This window comes from Bison bison, unplaced genomic scaffold, assembly GCF_000754665.1.
Source record: "Bison bison bison isolate TAMUID 2011002044 unplaced genomic scaffold, Bison_UMD1.0 scf7180017864390, whole genome shotgun sequence".
Lineage (NCBI taxonomy): Eukaryota > Metazoa > Chordata > Mammalia > Artiodactyla > Bovidae > Bison > Bison bison.
This window is the reverse complement of record NW_011494962.1, coordinates 5374637-5389754: the sequence shown is the minus strand read 5'-3', so window position 1 is coordinate 5389754 and position 15118 is coordinate 5374637. Positions and strand designations below refer to the sequence as shown.

General features: G+C 37.5%; 1 protein-coding gene across 3 annotated transcripts in view; it reads left to right on the top strand.

Annotated features, from left to right (window-relative positions):
- Positions 1-14395, top strand: part of WBP11 (WW domain binding protein 11) — a 15228-nt gene extending 833 nt beyond the window's left edge. For 2 of the 3 annotated variants that reach the window (XM_010858723.1, XM_010858724.1), the window contains exons 2-12: positions 1307-1421; positions 1934-1965; positions 2630-2723; positions 5856-6052; positions 6941-7074; positions 7287-7486; positions 8085-8276; positions 10329-10433; positions 10839-11126; positions 12050-12232; positions 13377-14395. In XM_010858723.1, the coding sequence (XP_010857025.1) occupies positions 1358-1421; positions 1934-1965; positions 2630-2723; positions 5856-6052; positions 6941-7074; positions 7287-7486; positions 8085-8276; positions 10329-10433; positions 10839-11126; positions 12050-12232; positions 13377-13810 (1923 nt within the window). In that variant the 5' untranslated portion in view covers positions 1307-1357 and the 3' untranslated portion in view covers positions 13811-14395. Of the gene's footprint in view, positions 120-1306; positions 1422-1933; positions 1966-2629; positions 2724-5855; positions 6053-6940; positions 7075-7286; positions 7487-8084; positions 8277-10328; positions 10434-10838; positions 11127-12049; positions 12233-13376 lie in introns of all 3 variants that reach the window. The other variant, XM_010858725.1, reaches the window with a different exon arrangement.
- The last annotated feature ends 723 nt before the right edge of the window (positions 14396-15118 follow it).

Genomic DNA, 15118 nt, shown 5'->3' with positions numbered 1-15118 from the left:
GTAAATTAGTTGCGACTGGAACAGCTTTGAAGCGTTTAGCAGAAATCAAGGCAATTGGATACTTTCTGGAAGACGCATTAACTAATAAATTTGCCTGACAAAACCTTCGTGAAGGGAAGGTATAATTCTATGGTCTGCTTAAAAAAATCTACCTCATGATCTTCCCTTTCCCTCCCTTTAAATGTGTCTGCTTTCAAAGGGAAGGATATGTATTACTCTTTCTTATTGGAAAGAGCAAAGTTTATCAGAAAGTTGTCATCCATTGGGAGTAACTAGAAGAGGTGATTATGATAGTGTCTTCCTGCGTGTGTGCTCAGTCTTGTCCAACTCTTGGCGACCCAATGGACTGTAGCCCACCAGGCTCCTCTGTCCTGGTGATTTTTCAGGCAATAGTACTGGAGTGGGTTGCCATTTCCTCTTCTGGGGATCTGCCTTACCCACGGATCAACCCAAGTCTCTTGCATCTCCTGCACTGGCAGGCTCTTTCTTTACCACTGCGCCTCCTGGGGAACCCATAATAATTTCTTAGGTCAATTAAAGTTTTGACTTACAAAATATTTTCCCTCATATACAATTACCCCTTTCAGTTACCTTAAAAAATACGAGTCGGGAGTCAAGTAGACATTAGTAAGAAAAATTTGTATCTTGATGTTTATACAAGCTCATATAATATTTTGACTATTTGTGGTTTTATGTTTTTAAGTTTCTGCTTAAGAGTCAAGAATTATATCTGAATTGGAACTAAATCTAAATTAATAAATAGGCTTAAATTGGAGTTTTTACTGTCTTAGAGGTGATGAGAATACATGCCAAGAAACCATGGAGAAAGACAAGGGTGAACTATTTGTCCTTGAGCCCAGATCATTACCCCCATTTCCCTTTTACTCCTTTTTCACCCTGCATATAAATAAAGGGAGAATATAAGAAAATAACAAGTGACCCTCTCATGTACATAGTGTGTGTCGTATTGCTGAAACATTCTTTGATGATTGATTTTTTCCAATGATTTTTTCCAATTGATGGGTCAGTGCTGTGATCCATAAAAGAAAGTTAATTGATGAGTTAATGATAGTAGTAATCTTGTAGTAATCTTCATACTCATTACCTTTATAAATAATAGGAATCTAATTTTTTGTGGTTGGAGAAGTTGAAGCTGTTTTTCCTGGGCATTAAGTTAAAACTAGGAAAGAACAAGGCCTTAATAAAAGAAGTTTCTTTTCAGAGATGGTCAGGAAGAAAATTTTATAAATATAAAAAGGAAGAAATTTTGTAAATTAAGGAAAAATAAGCCTTTTTGTCTTCGCAGGTTTTAGGTTTTATTTTTTAAAGAAGCAAGTAAATCAAACAACTTGTCAACATGGGGCGGAGATCCACGTCATCCACCAAAAGTGGAAAATTTATGAACCCTACAGACAAAGCCAGTAAGTGTCCATTAATGTGGAATGATGAAGAAGAGGGGTGGTAAAAATTGCTTCAGGGAGTCTGTTTTATTATTTTCTTAATTGCAAGATCTGTAGTATTTGTAATTAAAGTTATCTAGTGTTCTAGTGGGCACATGATTAAAACTTTAAACATGTAACAAAAGATAGTATCCATATTTCTAATTTGATTGACTTGCAAAATAGAATTAGCTTAAAGCCTTCTTTTTTGTATGTGACATTTTTAACAAATTGCTTTGTACGTGCTTTTTTAGTACTTAATGGCATTTTTTTCAGATTCATAGCTATTTTTTTAAGGAACTTAAAAATGTTTTGAGGCAGTTTTGGTTACCATAATTAGAAGGTTACTATTGGTATCTAGTGGAGGCAAGGAATAGTGTTAAATATCCTACAGCACACAGAGCAACCTCTGACAGTAAAAAATTACCTGTATTAAATTGGAGAAAATGCTAATGTTCAAGGCTTTAAGTTTTATATTCTCTCCCTCTCTTAAGGAAAAGAAGCTCGGAAAAGAGAATTAAAGAAGGTATGATTCCAGAAGCATCCTGTTAGACATAAGTGTAATTTGACACCTCTTATTTGAGATGAGTGGATTTAGAAACATTTCCAATTATTTGCCAGGAAAAGATTTATGCTTTTCATAAGATTTACTAAGCCACAGTACTGGGAGACTGAACTAAGTTTGTAGATAGGCTCATGATGAGTTATTGTAACATTTTTTATTTGATTACCATTCCCAGTGACTTAAATACTTTTAAAAAATGCTTCTCTTACCATTTAACTGCTTTGTTGGAAGCTACTAAATTAGTGAATGGAAGTAAATGTGACACTAAATTTTCCTGATGATGATTTGTTAAATTTGTGGAAAGGTGTCCCCAGAATAAAAAAGGATTTATATTTTAGTATCATGCCTTAACACACTGAGAGAACCTAGCTTTTCAGTAGTTTTCAACTGTTCATTCTTGTTTCTATTGCTGGCATTAAATTTTGCAAAACATATCTTTTTGTCTAAATTGGAAATATCTGGGGGAATAAAAAAATGATATTACTCCTGTTTCTGGTGGTTGAAACAAGTGATCAGAAACGAAGAAGTTCAACTTCAGTTTAAATGGATTTTTGAGACACATTGACATGAAAACTCAGGGGTATTCAGCTTCTGCAAATTGTGCTCTTTTTTCTTTTTTTTGAAGAACAAAAAACAGCGCATGATGGTACGAGCTGCAGTTTTAAAGATGAAGGATCCCAAACAAATTATCCGGGACATGGAAAAATTGGATGAAATGGGTAAGATTTTGTAAAGGGATGGATTTTATAGCAGAGATAATAGTCTGATACATAGAGATAGGCAGTTAATGAGTGAAGCAGAACAGATACAAGAATTACAGAAAAAAGCATGATAGCACATGATGCTTGGATTTAGTTTTAGTGTTAGAAAAACAAAATGGAGTGAAGGGCTGTTACCAACTTGAAATCTCATCTAGAATAAGAGGGAAGCCATTATTTAGCTTTAGCTAATTGTTCTTTATAAGATAACAAAAGCCCAGTTTGGCCAGTTCATTTTTTTAAGAGAAGACTAAGTCTGCTTTTTGAAATCACCTTGGGCTTTTTTGTTTTGGGTTTCAATGTTGGCAGCTACCATGTAAATCTCAATATTGGGCCACCATGAATGTGTCTGTTGCCCCTCTTTTCCAATAGATGATCCAAAGATAAATGACTACTTAGTAAGGATATAGAAGAAATAAAATACTTAAAATCACATTTTAAAAAATATCCTATTAGAATTTCTTCCTTTGTTGCGTTTAGTTCAGTTCAGTCACTCAGTCGTGTCCGACTCTGCGACCCCATGAATCAGCACGCCAGGCGTCCCTGAGTGAACCATCTCCCGGAGTTCACTCAAACTCGGGTCCATCGAGTTGATGATGCCATCCAGCCATCTCATCCTCTGTCGTCCCCTTTTCCTCCTGCCCTCAATCCATTTCAGCTTTAGTATCATTCCTTATATAGGATAATTTTATCTAGTCTCATCACGTGCATCTTCAGTATCACTGCTTTGTCATTACTGGAATGCATATGAAATAGCTGCATGTTGTCTTTTCTTGTATCTGAGTTGCTTGAGAATCATCTGTGATGCTGCCACTGGAAGTTCTATTCTAACTCACAGAGAAGTTCCTTTAGTTTAAAAAACCTCTTCAAAACAGAATGCAGTTTTACCAAGTCCCAAAGATTGTATAACATATTTATTTAACCCTTATTTCCTTATTTATATACTTTATACTTACAGGTATGAAAGGAAAAAAGTTTTCGAAAGTATTTTTAACAGATTACAATTAATTAAAAGTAGGAGTCCAGAATGGCGTAGAGTGACTTTGCTGCTGCTGCTAAGTCGTTTCAGTCGTGTCCGACTCTGTGTGACCCCGTACACGGCAGCCCATCAGGCTCCCCCGTCCCTGGGATTCTCCAGGCAAGAGCACTGGAGTGGGTTGCCATTTCCTTCTCCAGTGCAGGAAAGTGACTAGGTAGTTATAAATAATACAGAGGACGAGTCACAAAATGGATTCCATATTCAACCCATTCTGTTAACTTGAGAACAAGTGGGGTTTTTAATTTTCCTTTTTTTTAGTAGTTTTCAAACATCCAAAAATAGTCTAATTAACTCCATAGTTTTCAGCTGTCAAGTTTTTGCCAATTCTGCCTTCTGTCCCTGCATTTTTTTTTTAATTGCATGTTGAAAGAATCTTTACAAGTTTTGTTTACAAAGGTTTCCATACAGGTTTCGTGATTTGCCCCAAAGAACAGATAGCGAGTGAAAGAGCTGCAGTGAAACTTCTGAGTGATGAATTAACTGGGGTTCCAAAAAAATCCAGTTATGTGGGGTTGTGGTATTAAAAGCTTTCTCAAATAATGTGGCAGATACTGAAGCCAGCCTGGGCAAGAGTTCTGGGTCAGACTGCATCATCTCACATCTCTCCCAGTTCAGTTATAACTGATTCCACTTGTTGCCTCTAGTCTAAATACTGGTAGGGCCAGTTGCTTTCCCTGGCATGTCAGGATGTTTACCTATTAAATGACCCCAAATTGTGTATTAATAACTTAGGTTTATTTAGCTCTTATCTTGTTACATGCCAGGGTTGGTTCTTTTTTTTTTTTTTCCACATTTTCATTTAATCTTCACTTTCCCGACAGCTCTTTTGAGTGGGTGTATTGTCCCTCCTTTACAGGTGAGGAAGCTTAGGCACAGAGACATTACCTTTCTCAAGGTTACACTGTTCGGAAGGGGCACAGCTGGGATTTAAAATTAAACACAGCACTTTCATGAATCACACTAGGAATAGTGTGGTTTGAGACCACACTTCTGATTTTGAATATATCATCAAAGTGTTAATAAGATTTAAGAAAGACAATAAGTAAGCTTGTGAATCTTTAAGAAAAAGGAGGAAGGAACACTAGTCATCAGAACTCTATTATAATTTATAAAATTCAATATAAACTAATTTAAACAGAAAAAAGTGTTCCTTGACTCCCATAATTGGGAAATCCTGGAGGGAAGTGGGCCTCAAAAACCCAAATATTTTGAGCAAGACTGTCCATCTGTCTGACCTAGTGAATTTCTTAGATAGAAGGTGGAATATGTAGTGGAATTAGTGATGGTTGAGAGATGAAGCCATAAACAGCTGTAGGTTTATTTTATTTCTACTTGTGAGAGCTTCTCTCCCGTATTTAAAGTCTCAGAAAAGGATCTGGTCCCAATATGGCTTATGTGCCAGTTGATCTCTGAGTCAGTCACTGGCAAGGGAGATGGAGGGAGGCAGGTATGGTTGACCAGGCAGACCTGGGAGTCCTGTGCTAATCCAGTCCCTTTTGGTCCCTCTTGGAGACGTGAAAGTAAGCTCCATGTTGAACACACCAGAAGAGAAAGGTTTAAGTAGCTCAACAAGGAACACTAACTCATATAATAGTTGAGTGGTGAGCCAGATACCAGTTTATGTTTGCTTGATTGTGAAGTAGTTGATGTGTCCCCATTTTCCAGATGAAGAAGCTGAAGATCAGAGAGTTTAAGTGCGCAGGATCTCAGAATTAAATACAGCCCCAGTGTAGTGTGTAAGCCCAGGCCTATAGTTGTTGATATACTAACAGCTGTATCAGGTTGTTAGCATAAAGGAATGAAAATTGATTTTTATTACAGTGATAATAAAGTCAATTAGGTGACACTTCTTAGGAAAGGAAGTAAAATTAATAGCCATTTTAAAGGGATGAAATTTCAATAAACTGTTCTGTTCTTTTTTGACAAGAATATATCTGGCGTCTAAATCTCTTTTTGAAAAATTTTAACATATAAGTGTATTTTTAATAAATGATGTCATCTGTTGAAGTTACTTTTTTGTGTTTAATGCCATAATCTGCTTTTTTTCCTCTCAGAGTTTAACCCAGTGCAGCAGCCACAGTTAAATGAGAAAGTGCTGAAAGACAAGCGTAAAAAGCTACGTGAAACATTTGAACGTATTCTACGACTCTATGAGAAAGAGAATCCAGATATTTACAAAGAATTGAGAAAGTTAGAGGTAGAATATGAACAGAAGAGGGCTCAACTTAGCCAGTATTTTGATGCTGTCAAGGTAATCACGTTTCTTTTGAGAGCTAAACTAAAATTTTATAGTTAGACTTACTCTTAAAGTTGATAATGGGAGACTTGATGATGTTGAACCTCCTCCTCTTGTCAGACTAAACATATATCTATCCCATTGGCCAGCAAATCTAAACCTATGTGTTTATACAAGAGAACTTGATCTACCTGCCACTACAGCAATAGCTGGAGTGGAAACAGCCCAGCTACCCATTAATAAGATAACAGATAAACTGTTACATTTTCATAAAATTAAATGCTACTCAGTAATAAAAAGGAATGATCAGCTAATAATCCAAAAAACATGAGGTAAAAATTTTAATGGCTAAATCTCAAAAACATACTATCCTTTCTTCATGATTGTGATTCCGTTTATTTGAAATTCTATACCAGGCAAAGCTAATTTATGGAGGAAAAATTTGTATCAGCAGCAGCCTTGGGATAGTGTTAAGGATTGATTGGGAAGGAGTATGAGATTATATGCATTTGTCAAAATTCACTGAATTTATACATTTCATTGTAAATTTTGCCTCAAGATAAAAATGTTTTTAAAAAATGATTTAATTTGGTAAAGTAGGTAGCATGGGTCCCATTTTACAGATAAGGAAGCTAAGGTTACTTAGTCATACAGCTTGTTTGTGACAGAAATTCAACAGCAGCAGGCTAATTTTAGAGTCCAAGTACTACCACTGAATACATACTATCCTGAAGTTTCAACTTACTGACAATCTTAAAAATGTTGACTTGGCTTTCTATCTTTGTTTCTTAAGATACTTAATGTTAGGTGGAAAGCAAATCCAGGTAATGAAACAGCTGATGTAGAGTTTGTGGTGTTGAGTTGGGGGATTACTCTTACCGACTGGAAGATTCTCTCTTTCAGAATGCCCAGCATGTGGAAGTGGAGAGTATTCCTCTGCCAGATATGCCGCATGCTCCTTCCAACATCTTGATCCAGGACATTCCACTTCCTGGGGCCCAGCCACCCTCCATCCTTAAGAAGACCTCAGCCTATGGGTAAGGAAGTGGTAACAGAACCAAATAGAGTATAGTAAAAGCACCTTTTGACTGTCCGTGCCAGATTATTGCAGTGGAAAGTAAAGGACAGTGGGGATATAAGCAGTTCTCCTTTGGTTAGATAGGACCTGAGAGCTCCTTTAAAAACTGTTTAGAAGAGGAAGTGTGTATCTCATTACTGGTAACGTGATCGCTGTAAATTTTCTTTACAGACCTCCAACTCGGGCAGTTTCTATACTTCCTCTTCTTGGACATGGCGTTCCACGTTTGCCCCCTGGCAGGAAACCTCCAGGTCCTCCCCCAGGCCCACCTCCTCCTCAAGTCTTACAAATGTATGGCCGCAAAGTGGGCTTTGCCCTAGATCTTCCGACTCGTAGGCGAGATGAAGACATGTTATATAGTCCTGAACTTGGTAAGGAGTGACTGACTGTTCCTTTTGCTCTTAGAACCTTTCCACTGTCACTTTTAATTTAGCTGTATAGCATCTTGTTCACCACCCTCAGAACTTGGGAAATAAATGAGGCTACCCTGTACATACCAACAGATGGATAAATAAATCATAGATCTACTCAGGAAAACAGCATGCATAAGGAAATACAGAGATGTCTGTTGTATTTTAAATTAGACTTTCCTTGAAGATACCACTCTTACATCAGTACCTTAAAAATTGGGTAACTTGTATACTTGTTTCCCATTTAGCTTTATTTTCATTCGACTAGAACATCCTTATGTACAGTTAAATTGATTGTGTATGTGCATGTCTTTATAGAGCTTTCTGAGTGGAATTTGTTTTCAATTTTGAAGCTTTAAAAAAATCTTACATTATAAAAAAGGAAAATTTAAAACTATTGTCAAGTGGAAATATTGTTAGACTATATGAATAGCTAAGTTCATACAGAAAAAAATTTAATCAGGTTATTCTGAGTCAAATAGCCTGGCTTTCTGTATTTGGGGGTGCCGTATAGGATCCAGCTATGTAACTTGATCCTGGCTCCCTCCTCCCTTTCCAGCTCAGCGGGGTCATGACGATGATGTTTCTAGCACCAGTGAAGATGATGGCTATCCTGAAGACATGGACCAGGATAAGCATGATGACAGTACTGATGACAGCGACAGTGACAGATCAGATGGAGAAAGTGAAGGGGATGAATTTGTGCACCGTGATGACACTGAGAGAGAAAACAATGAAGAAAAAAAGTCAGGTATGTGAAGAGGAAAGTTTCATGGGATTAAGCAATAAAAAGCACACAAGCTAAAGGTCTTGATATATTAGTGGATCCATGAAAGTAATTGTGAGTGCCTTGAAAGGAGGATCAGTGCTCTATTCATCTTTGTAGCTCCAAAGTCTCAACGTTGTTGACACACAGTAAGTACCTGGTGGATATTTGTGAGAGGAAAAAAAAGCTGAGCTGTGTATGTGATTTAAAAAAAAGTCTACAGAGTAAAGTCCACTTTTGGGGAAAAAGCAAAAAGATGGCCTAACGTGATTATGTGTAGGAAGAAAACCATATTCACCTGATTGTTTTCTAATCAGTCTGTTTACATATCTATGTTTGAGTCCTTTATATTATTCTATGTTCATGCAATCCTAAGTGAACAAGAACCATAGTTAAAGATACACCTGTGAGTGGAGTCATGATTTAATGGAAACGTCATACTTAAAATGTATGTTATCTGTTTATTATAAGTTCAGACTGAGCTACATGTACTTTGCTATGTCATTCATTAAGGAAATTTTATAAAATGTACCATCTGTCATATTCCAGTAGCCTTGGAGCTTCTTTTGTAATTGATTTGCAGTCTTCAAAACAGTATTTATATATATTACTGATATTGCAGTATTGATAAGGATAAAATTTTCTCCAGATATTCCTTAAATCATGGTTGCAAACCAGAAAGCTAGTTTAAAGAGGTAGATAGAACTGGTAGTGAAAAATGGTAGACACTTAGGTAAGAAGTGGTACTGAAAAGCAGAAAGTCGCTAGAGCCACACCAGTTCCCTTTTTCTCTAGACTGTGGTCATTTGCCTCAATTTCCTCTTTTTGGACCAACTGGTTTCTTTATATATTGAATGATAATGAATACGAATATTAATATATTCACTGATGCACATGTGTTGGAAATGGTTATCCTAACTATGACTTGACATTCAGCTAATAATTGAGTTTTTACTATGTACAAAGTATTTTTCTAGACACTAAGAATGCGGAGTAAACAAAACTAAAGCCTGCCTACGTAGAACTTCTATCCTGCTGTAAATGTTTACCATCTAAGAATAAGAACGTTCCTAATACTACACCATTTAGCATCTTTAGGTGTCTGGTAGAGAGCCTTTGTCAGGTTAAGGAGTTCCCCTTCTAGTCTAAGTTTGCTAAGAGGTTTTATTATAAATACTTTTTAATCATCTCTTGGGATATTGTAAATGATTTTTCTTTCTTTAAGCTGTTTATTGTAATGAATTACATTCATGGCTTTTCTAATGTTAAATCATTTTTGCATTTCTGGGACCAACCCTACATGTTAATGAAGTTATTTTCTTTTAAAACACTGTCAGATTCAATTTGCTTATGTTTTATGTTGGCCAGCAGGTTTGTTTTGGTATGTGGGTTATGCTAGCTTCAAGTTCTGGATAGCACTCCATCTTTTCCTGTGCCCTTTTATAGGAAATTCCTGTAACTTAACATTTGGCTGAATTTCCTTGTAAAGTTATTGGGCCAGGTACCTTTGAGGAACTTGATCTTTGACTACCATTTTAATTTCTATGTTCTGATCTTGTCACCCCTTTGGCCAGTTGTAAATAACATTTTTCTAGAAAATTATCAATTACTTTAATCTGCATGTTCAGTTTTATTGGCATAAAGTTTTTAGTAGTAGTGGCTCAGTCGGTAAAGAATCCTGCAATGCAGGAGACCTGGGTTCAGTCCCAGGGTTGGGAAGATCCCCTGGAGAAGGAAATGGCAACCCACTCCAGTATTCTTGTCTGGAGAATTCCATGGACGGAGGAGCCTGGTGGGCTACAGTCCATGGGGTCTCAAAGAGTTGGACACGACTGAGTGACTTAACACTTTCACTTTCAACTTTAAAATCACTGTAGCATGTATTTACCACCAGTGGGCATTTGATTTACTATCTTTAATATAGCTCTTGTTTTTTTGCCAAGTAGTGGGAAGCAGTTATAGCTAGTGTTTAGTGTATTTGTTTATAGTAAACAAATACTGAATTTTGTTGATCCTTTCCCTTCTCTGATCCTTTAGGTCTGAGTGTACGGTTTGCAGATATGCCTGGAAAATCTAGGAAGAAGAAGAAGAAGAACATGAAGGAGCTGACTCCTCTCCAAGCCATGATGCTTCGAATGGCAGGTGAGTCATGGAAAGAACAGTGATTGGTATTTCCTCCTGCCAGTTGCTTTACACACATTTTTCTATTCAGTATCTCAGCAATCAAGTATTAAATTCTTGTTTTTCAAAAGTCAAGATTTGGCGACACTGAGGTAAGCTGCCTAAAGTTAGCCAGCCAGTAAGTAGTTGGACTGGCATTTAAGTCCAGGTCTGTCTTGTTCTAAAACTTGGACTCTTTGCACTCTGCTGCCTTAATATGAATGAGAAGAATGCTACTGTATTCTTGGCATATCTGAATATTCTGTTGAAGGAGACTGGTTGTTAGTTTTAAGAAAGCATTTATTGATTATGTGTTGTAGGCATCGCTCTTTCACAGGCTGTAAAATATGAATCTGCTCCATTTGTCTGGTTTCAAATTTCTTTCAGGTCAGGAAATCCCTGAGGAGGGACGAGAAGTGGAGGAATTTTCAGAGGAAGATGATGAAGATTCGGATGATTCTGAAGCAGAAAAGCAATCACAGAAACAGCATAAGGAGGAATCTCTCTCTGATGGCACGTCTGCAGCTTCCCAGCAGCAAGCCCCTCCACAGTCTGTTCCTCCATCTCAGATACAAGCACCCCCCATGCCAGGACCACCTCCGCTTGGACCGCCACCTGCTCCACCTTTACGGCCACCTGGACCACCTACAGGCCTTCCTCCTGGACCACCTCCAGGCAAGTACTTACATCCTATAAATAAATAAGCCTAAATGTGGTTACAGTGAAGTTATTCCAGAAAGTAGACATCATTAGTAGTAATGATTTCTGGTTTCCTGCTAGTGTAATTTTCTAAGAAATCAAGATTCTCCAAGGATATACACAACTTGCTCATTCATAACAACACTGTTTGTAAGTCATAGAACTTGTGACAGCTGTCTCTTTCTTCAGAGCTCTTCTTTTTCAGAGTTTATCAGTTCTGATATTAGCAGTTTAGCAAGCAGAAACTGGAATATGTAACTGAGGGTTTGTTTAGAATTACTCTTTAGTATGCTGAGTTGACCCAGTTCTTAGTTGGTTGTGAACATGACTAGGGCACAGTAGATGCTACTGCATATCCTTCTTTGGTTGGGAGTTATTGGATGTTAGTGTAATCTGTATAGTTAGAGACTGAAGTCATCAGTATTAATGAGGTCTTCAGCTTAAAAGTATAATAAGTTAATTTACAGTTTGAAACAACATATAAAAAACTTACTGGCCAATTATGACTTTTAGTCCGATAATCTGCCAGTTAAGTCTTCAGTTGAGTTCATTCTCTGACTAGTGCAAAGCAAAATTACATATCCTATGACATTCTCAGTGGTCTTTGTATATCTTAATGAGTTTCAGAGGATCCTTAAAGCACCATGCTTTTCATACTGCATTTTCAGCTTATGTTGGAGCCATTTAAGACATGTCATCTTTGTGTATCTCTAGCCCAGCAGAGCTGTGGTTTAAAATGTTTTGTGTTAGGACTGGGAAATAAAGAGAAATGGACCATAATAAATTTTGAAGTTATCTGATGTTAAGTTAAAGTGAAATCACATCTCAGTTATCTTACGCCACAATTACTACTTCAGATATATTTGTTTGATGTTAACTACGCACTTTTCTCGTTTCAGGAGCTCCTCCGTTCCTGAGACCACCTGGAATGCCAGGACTCCGAGGGCCTCTGCCCCGCCTTTTACCTCCAGGCCCACCACCCGGTCGACCCCCTGGCCCTCCTCCTGGCCCACCCCCAGGTCTGCCTCCTGGCCCTCCTCCTCGGGGACCCCCACCACGGCTACCTCCCCCGGCACCTCCAGGTGAAGCTTTGCTTTCTGTGACAAAAATCTGTCTACTATGTATTTCATTTGTCCTAAGACATTTTCACATTTCAGTATCCTGAAATCAAGCGGTATCTTAAAATGGTGTTTTTAAACTGCTTTTGGCCTAGGTAGAAGTTGAGTTCTTCCCAGTGGTATTTGAATTGGATGCTGTCACAGAGGGGACTTTTCCTTGCCAGAGAACACTTTGGATTAAATTGTTCATTTCAGAGTTTTTTAGGACTACACTTAGAGTTGTAAAGTCATTCTATACATCTGCATGGGTATCAAGTTTACAGTCACAAGGGGAAGTTTTTTTTCTTCCATTCTCTCTACCCAGTGTCAAAGTTAGATAGGCAAATTTACTTTGATCTTATATGTGGCAGGTATATTTCTGGTTTACTACATTGATTGTCTTAATTTAATGTAAAGGTCTCCTTTTAAGCTCCTCAGCTTGTTCTTGGACATTTTTTTCTCTCTCAGTGGTATATGGAATAATTACAAGTGTGTATAAGCAATAGTGTCCTAGGTTGAGGAAATTTGGTACTTTATTCTCAGTCTGAAAGGGGGTACTTGGAGAAAATTAACCTGCACTTCCTGGTGAATAATAATGGTATGTCCAAACCATTAGTAAGACATGAATTCTTTTCCAGTAATGGTGACATTTTATGATTAGTCGGATTTTCTCATTCCAGCATTAAAATTGTATTTCCTGCCCATTCAGCTACATTTTAAGGGGGAGGAGTATTGTGTAAATCAGTAAATAACGCATGGGAATCAAATCCCAACCTTGGTTTGATAGCATCTGCACTGTACAGATGGAATAGAATCTTAGGTTGTCAAATTACAGATTCAGCCATCTTAAGATCATATTTGAAAACAGTTGGTATTGTTACTTTTACTTTATAGTTTAAAGTAGTACATTATTAAGAGAGGAGGAAAACATAAGAATTGGGATACAGATGGAAGGTGAATACTATTTTACAAAAAAATAGTCTTTACTATCAAAATATATTCCTGAGTTTCAGATAGCAGGCAGTATGATTTATTTTCTACAAATTGTCCATTTCAAGAAATTGTCAGCCTGTGTTTGTAAAGTCCTTAATAGTAGTTAAATTTTATTATTGTGTTCTCCTTTGTCTAGGTATCCCTCCACCCCGTCCTGGCATGATGCGCCCACCTCTGGTGCCTCCTCTTGGACCTGCCCCACCAGGGCTCTTCCCACCAGCTCCCTTACCCAACCCTGGTGTTCTAAGTGCTCCCCCCAACTTGATCCAGAGACCCAAGGCGGATGACACAAGCGCAGCCACCATCGAGAAGAAAGCCACGGCAACCATCAGTGCCAAGCCACAGATCACTAATCCCAAGGCAGAGATCACACGATTTGTGCCGACCGCACTGCGGGTGCGTCGGGAGAATAAAGGGGCTGCTGCTGCTCCGCAGAGGAAGTCGGAGGATGATTCTGCTGTGCCTCTTGCCAAAACAGCACCCAAATCTGGCCCATCTGTTCCTGTGTCGGTGCAGACTAAGGACGATGTCTATGAGGCTTTCATGAAAGAGATGGAAGGGCTGCTGTGACAGCTTTGGATGCTAGATCAGGCTTCTATTCACATCAGTGGTTCATGGAGAAAGAGGCTCTTACTCAGCTTAGGTGGAAGAGTTGCTTTCACTGTCAGGGTATTTTTAATTTCATTTCAAGGAATATCTTAAAGTTTAGCCTTGTTCAGAATTTACTGCATATAAAAGAGAGGGTATTTCATGCAAAATAAATTGGTTATTGAATCAGTGCTGCTAATAACATCCATCCCCTTTCATACCATCATTTTCATCAGATTTCTTCCCCCACTCCAATTCTTTGAAACTTGTGATCAAGGGGAACCTTGTTATTTGTTTTGGCTCTCTTATTGTGTGCTGTGGGCACTGGAGTAGAGATTTCTTGAAAAACCAGTTTATTTCACCCCCATCTTGCCTTTCATGTTTGAGTTATTTTTAATATTTTCTTGTAAATATTTTGTAATATTGTAGTGAAATGGATCACAATGTCATTTCCTAATACAAAGCGATATATGTGGGAAGAAAATGTACAATTCTTTGATTAAAATTCCCACTGATCTAAACTTTGAGTGTTCCATGGAATAAATAAATAAATGTTCTACACCAGGATATCTTCTGTCTTACTGACAATGTATAAACATAATAACTTTTATGGACAGAAAAGCAAGTGTTTAAAACTTGGGTTTTAAGGAACTGCCATTTCTGGTATGGAATATGGAAAGAGAATTTTATTGAAAATGGTTAGAACTAAGCTTTAACTTTAAAGGATAAAGAAGAGATAATTATTTTCCTTTAGGATTATTATATATTGGCTTAGGAAGTTGAGAGGTTTTATTGCTAAGAAGAGGAGTTTTATTCTCAAAGATTACTTACTTTTCCAGAGCTCTGTGAATGGATGGATATCTTTTGAATAGCAAAAAGTTCTCTTAAATCATTTCTAAGCTATTAGATAGCTAGAAAAGGCTACTGCTATTGCTGTTTTTGAATTTGTCACTTCTGTGAGCTTTTGTTATTAAAAGCACAGAAAATGAATAAGAATGCTTAATGCTTTTAATTTGCATTGGTATTTTCTTTACAAAGTGCTAATATCTATCCAGTAATACTGGGGAATGACTTCCACGGATATTTTCCCCATTTTACTGGTGAAGGTATTGGTGTTAAAGGACTCATGTCCAGAGACCCGAAGTGTGTCTTATACACAAGGAGACACACGCCATATACATACACATGTGAGACAATGTACGCATTGTGTTTAGGCGAGGCATACCTGATTCTTTGCATAGTATCGTAAATGTCTTTCATGTGTATGTCATCAAAAATTGGTTGTATCCT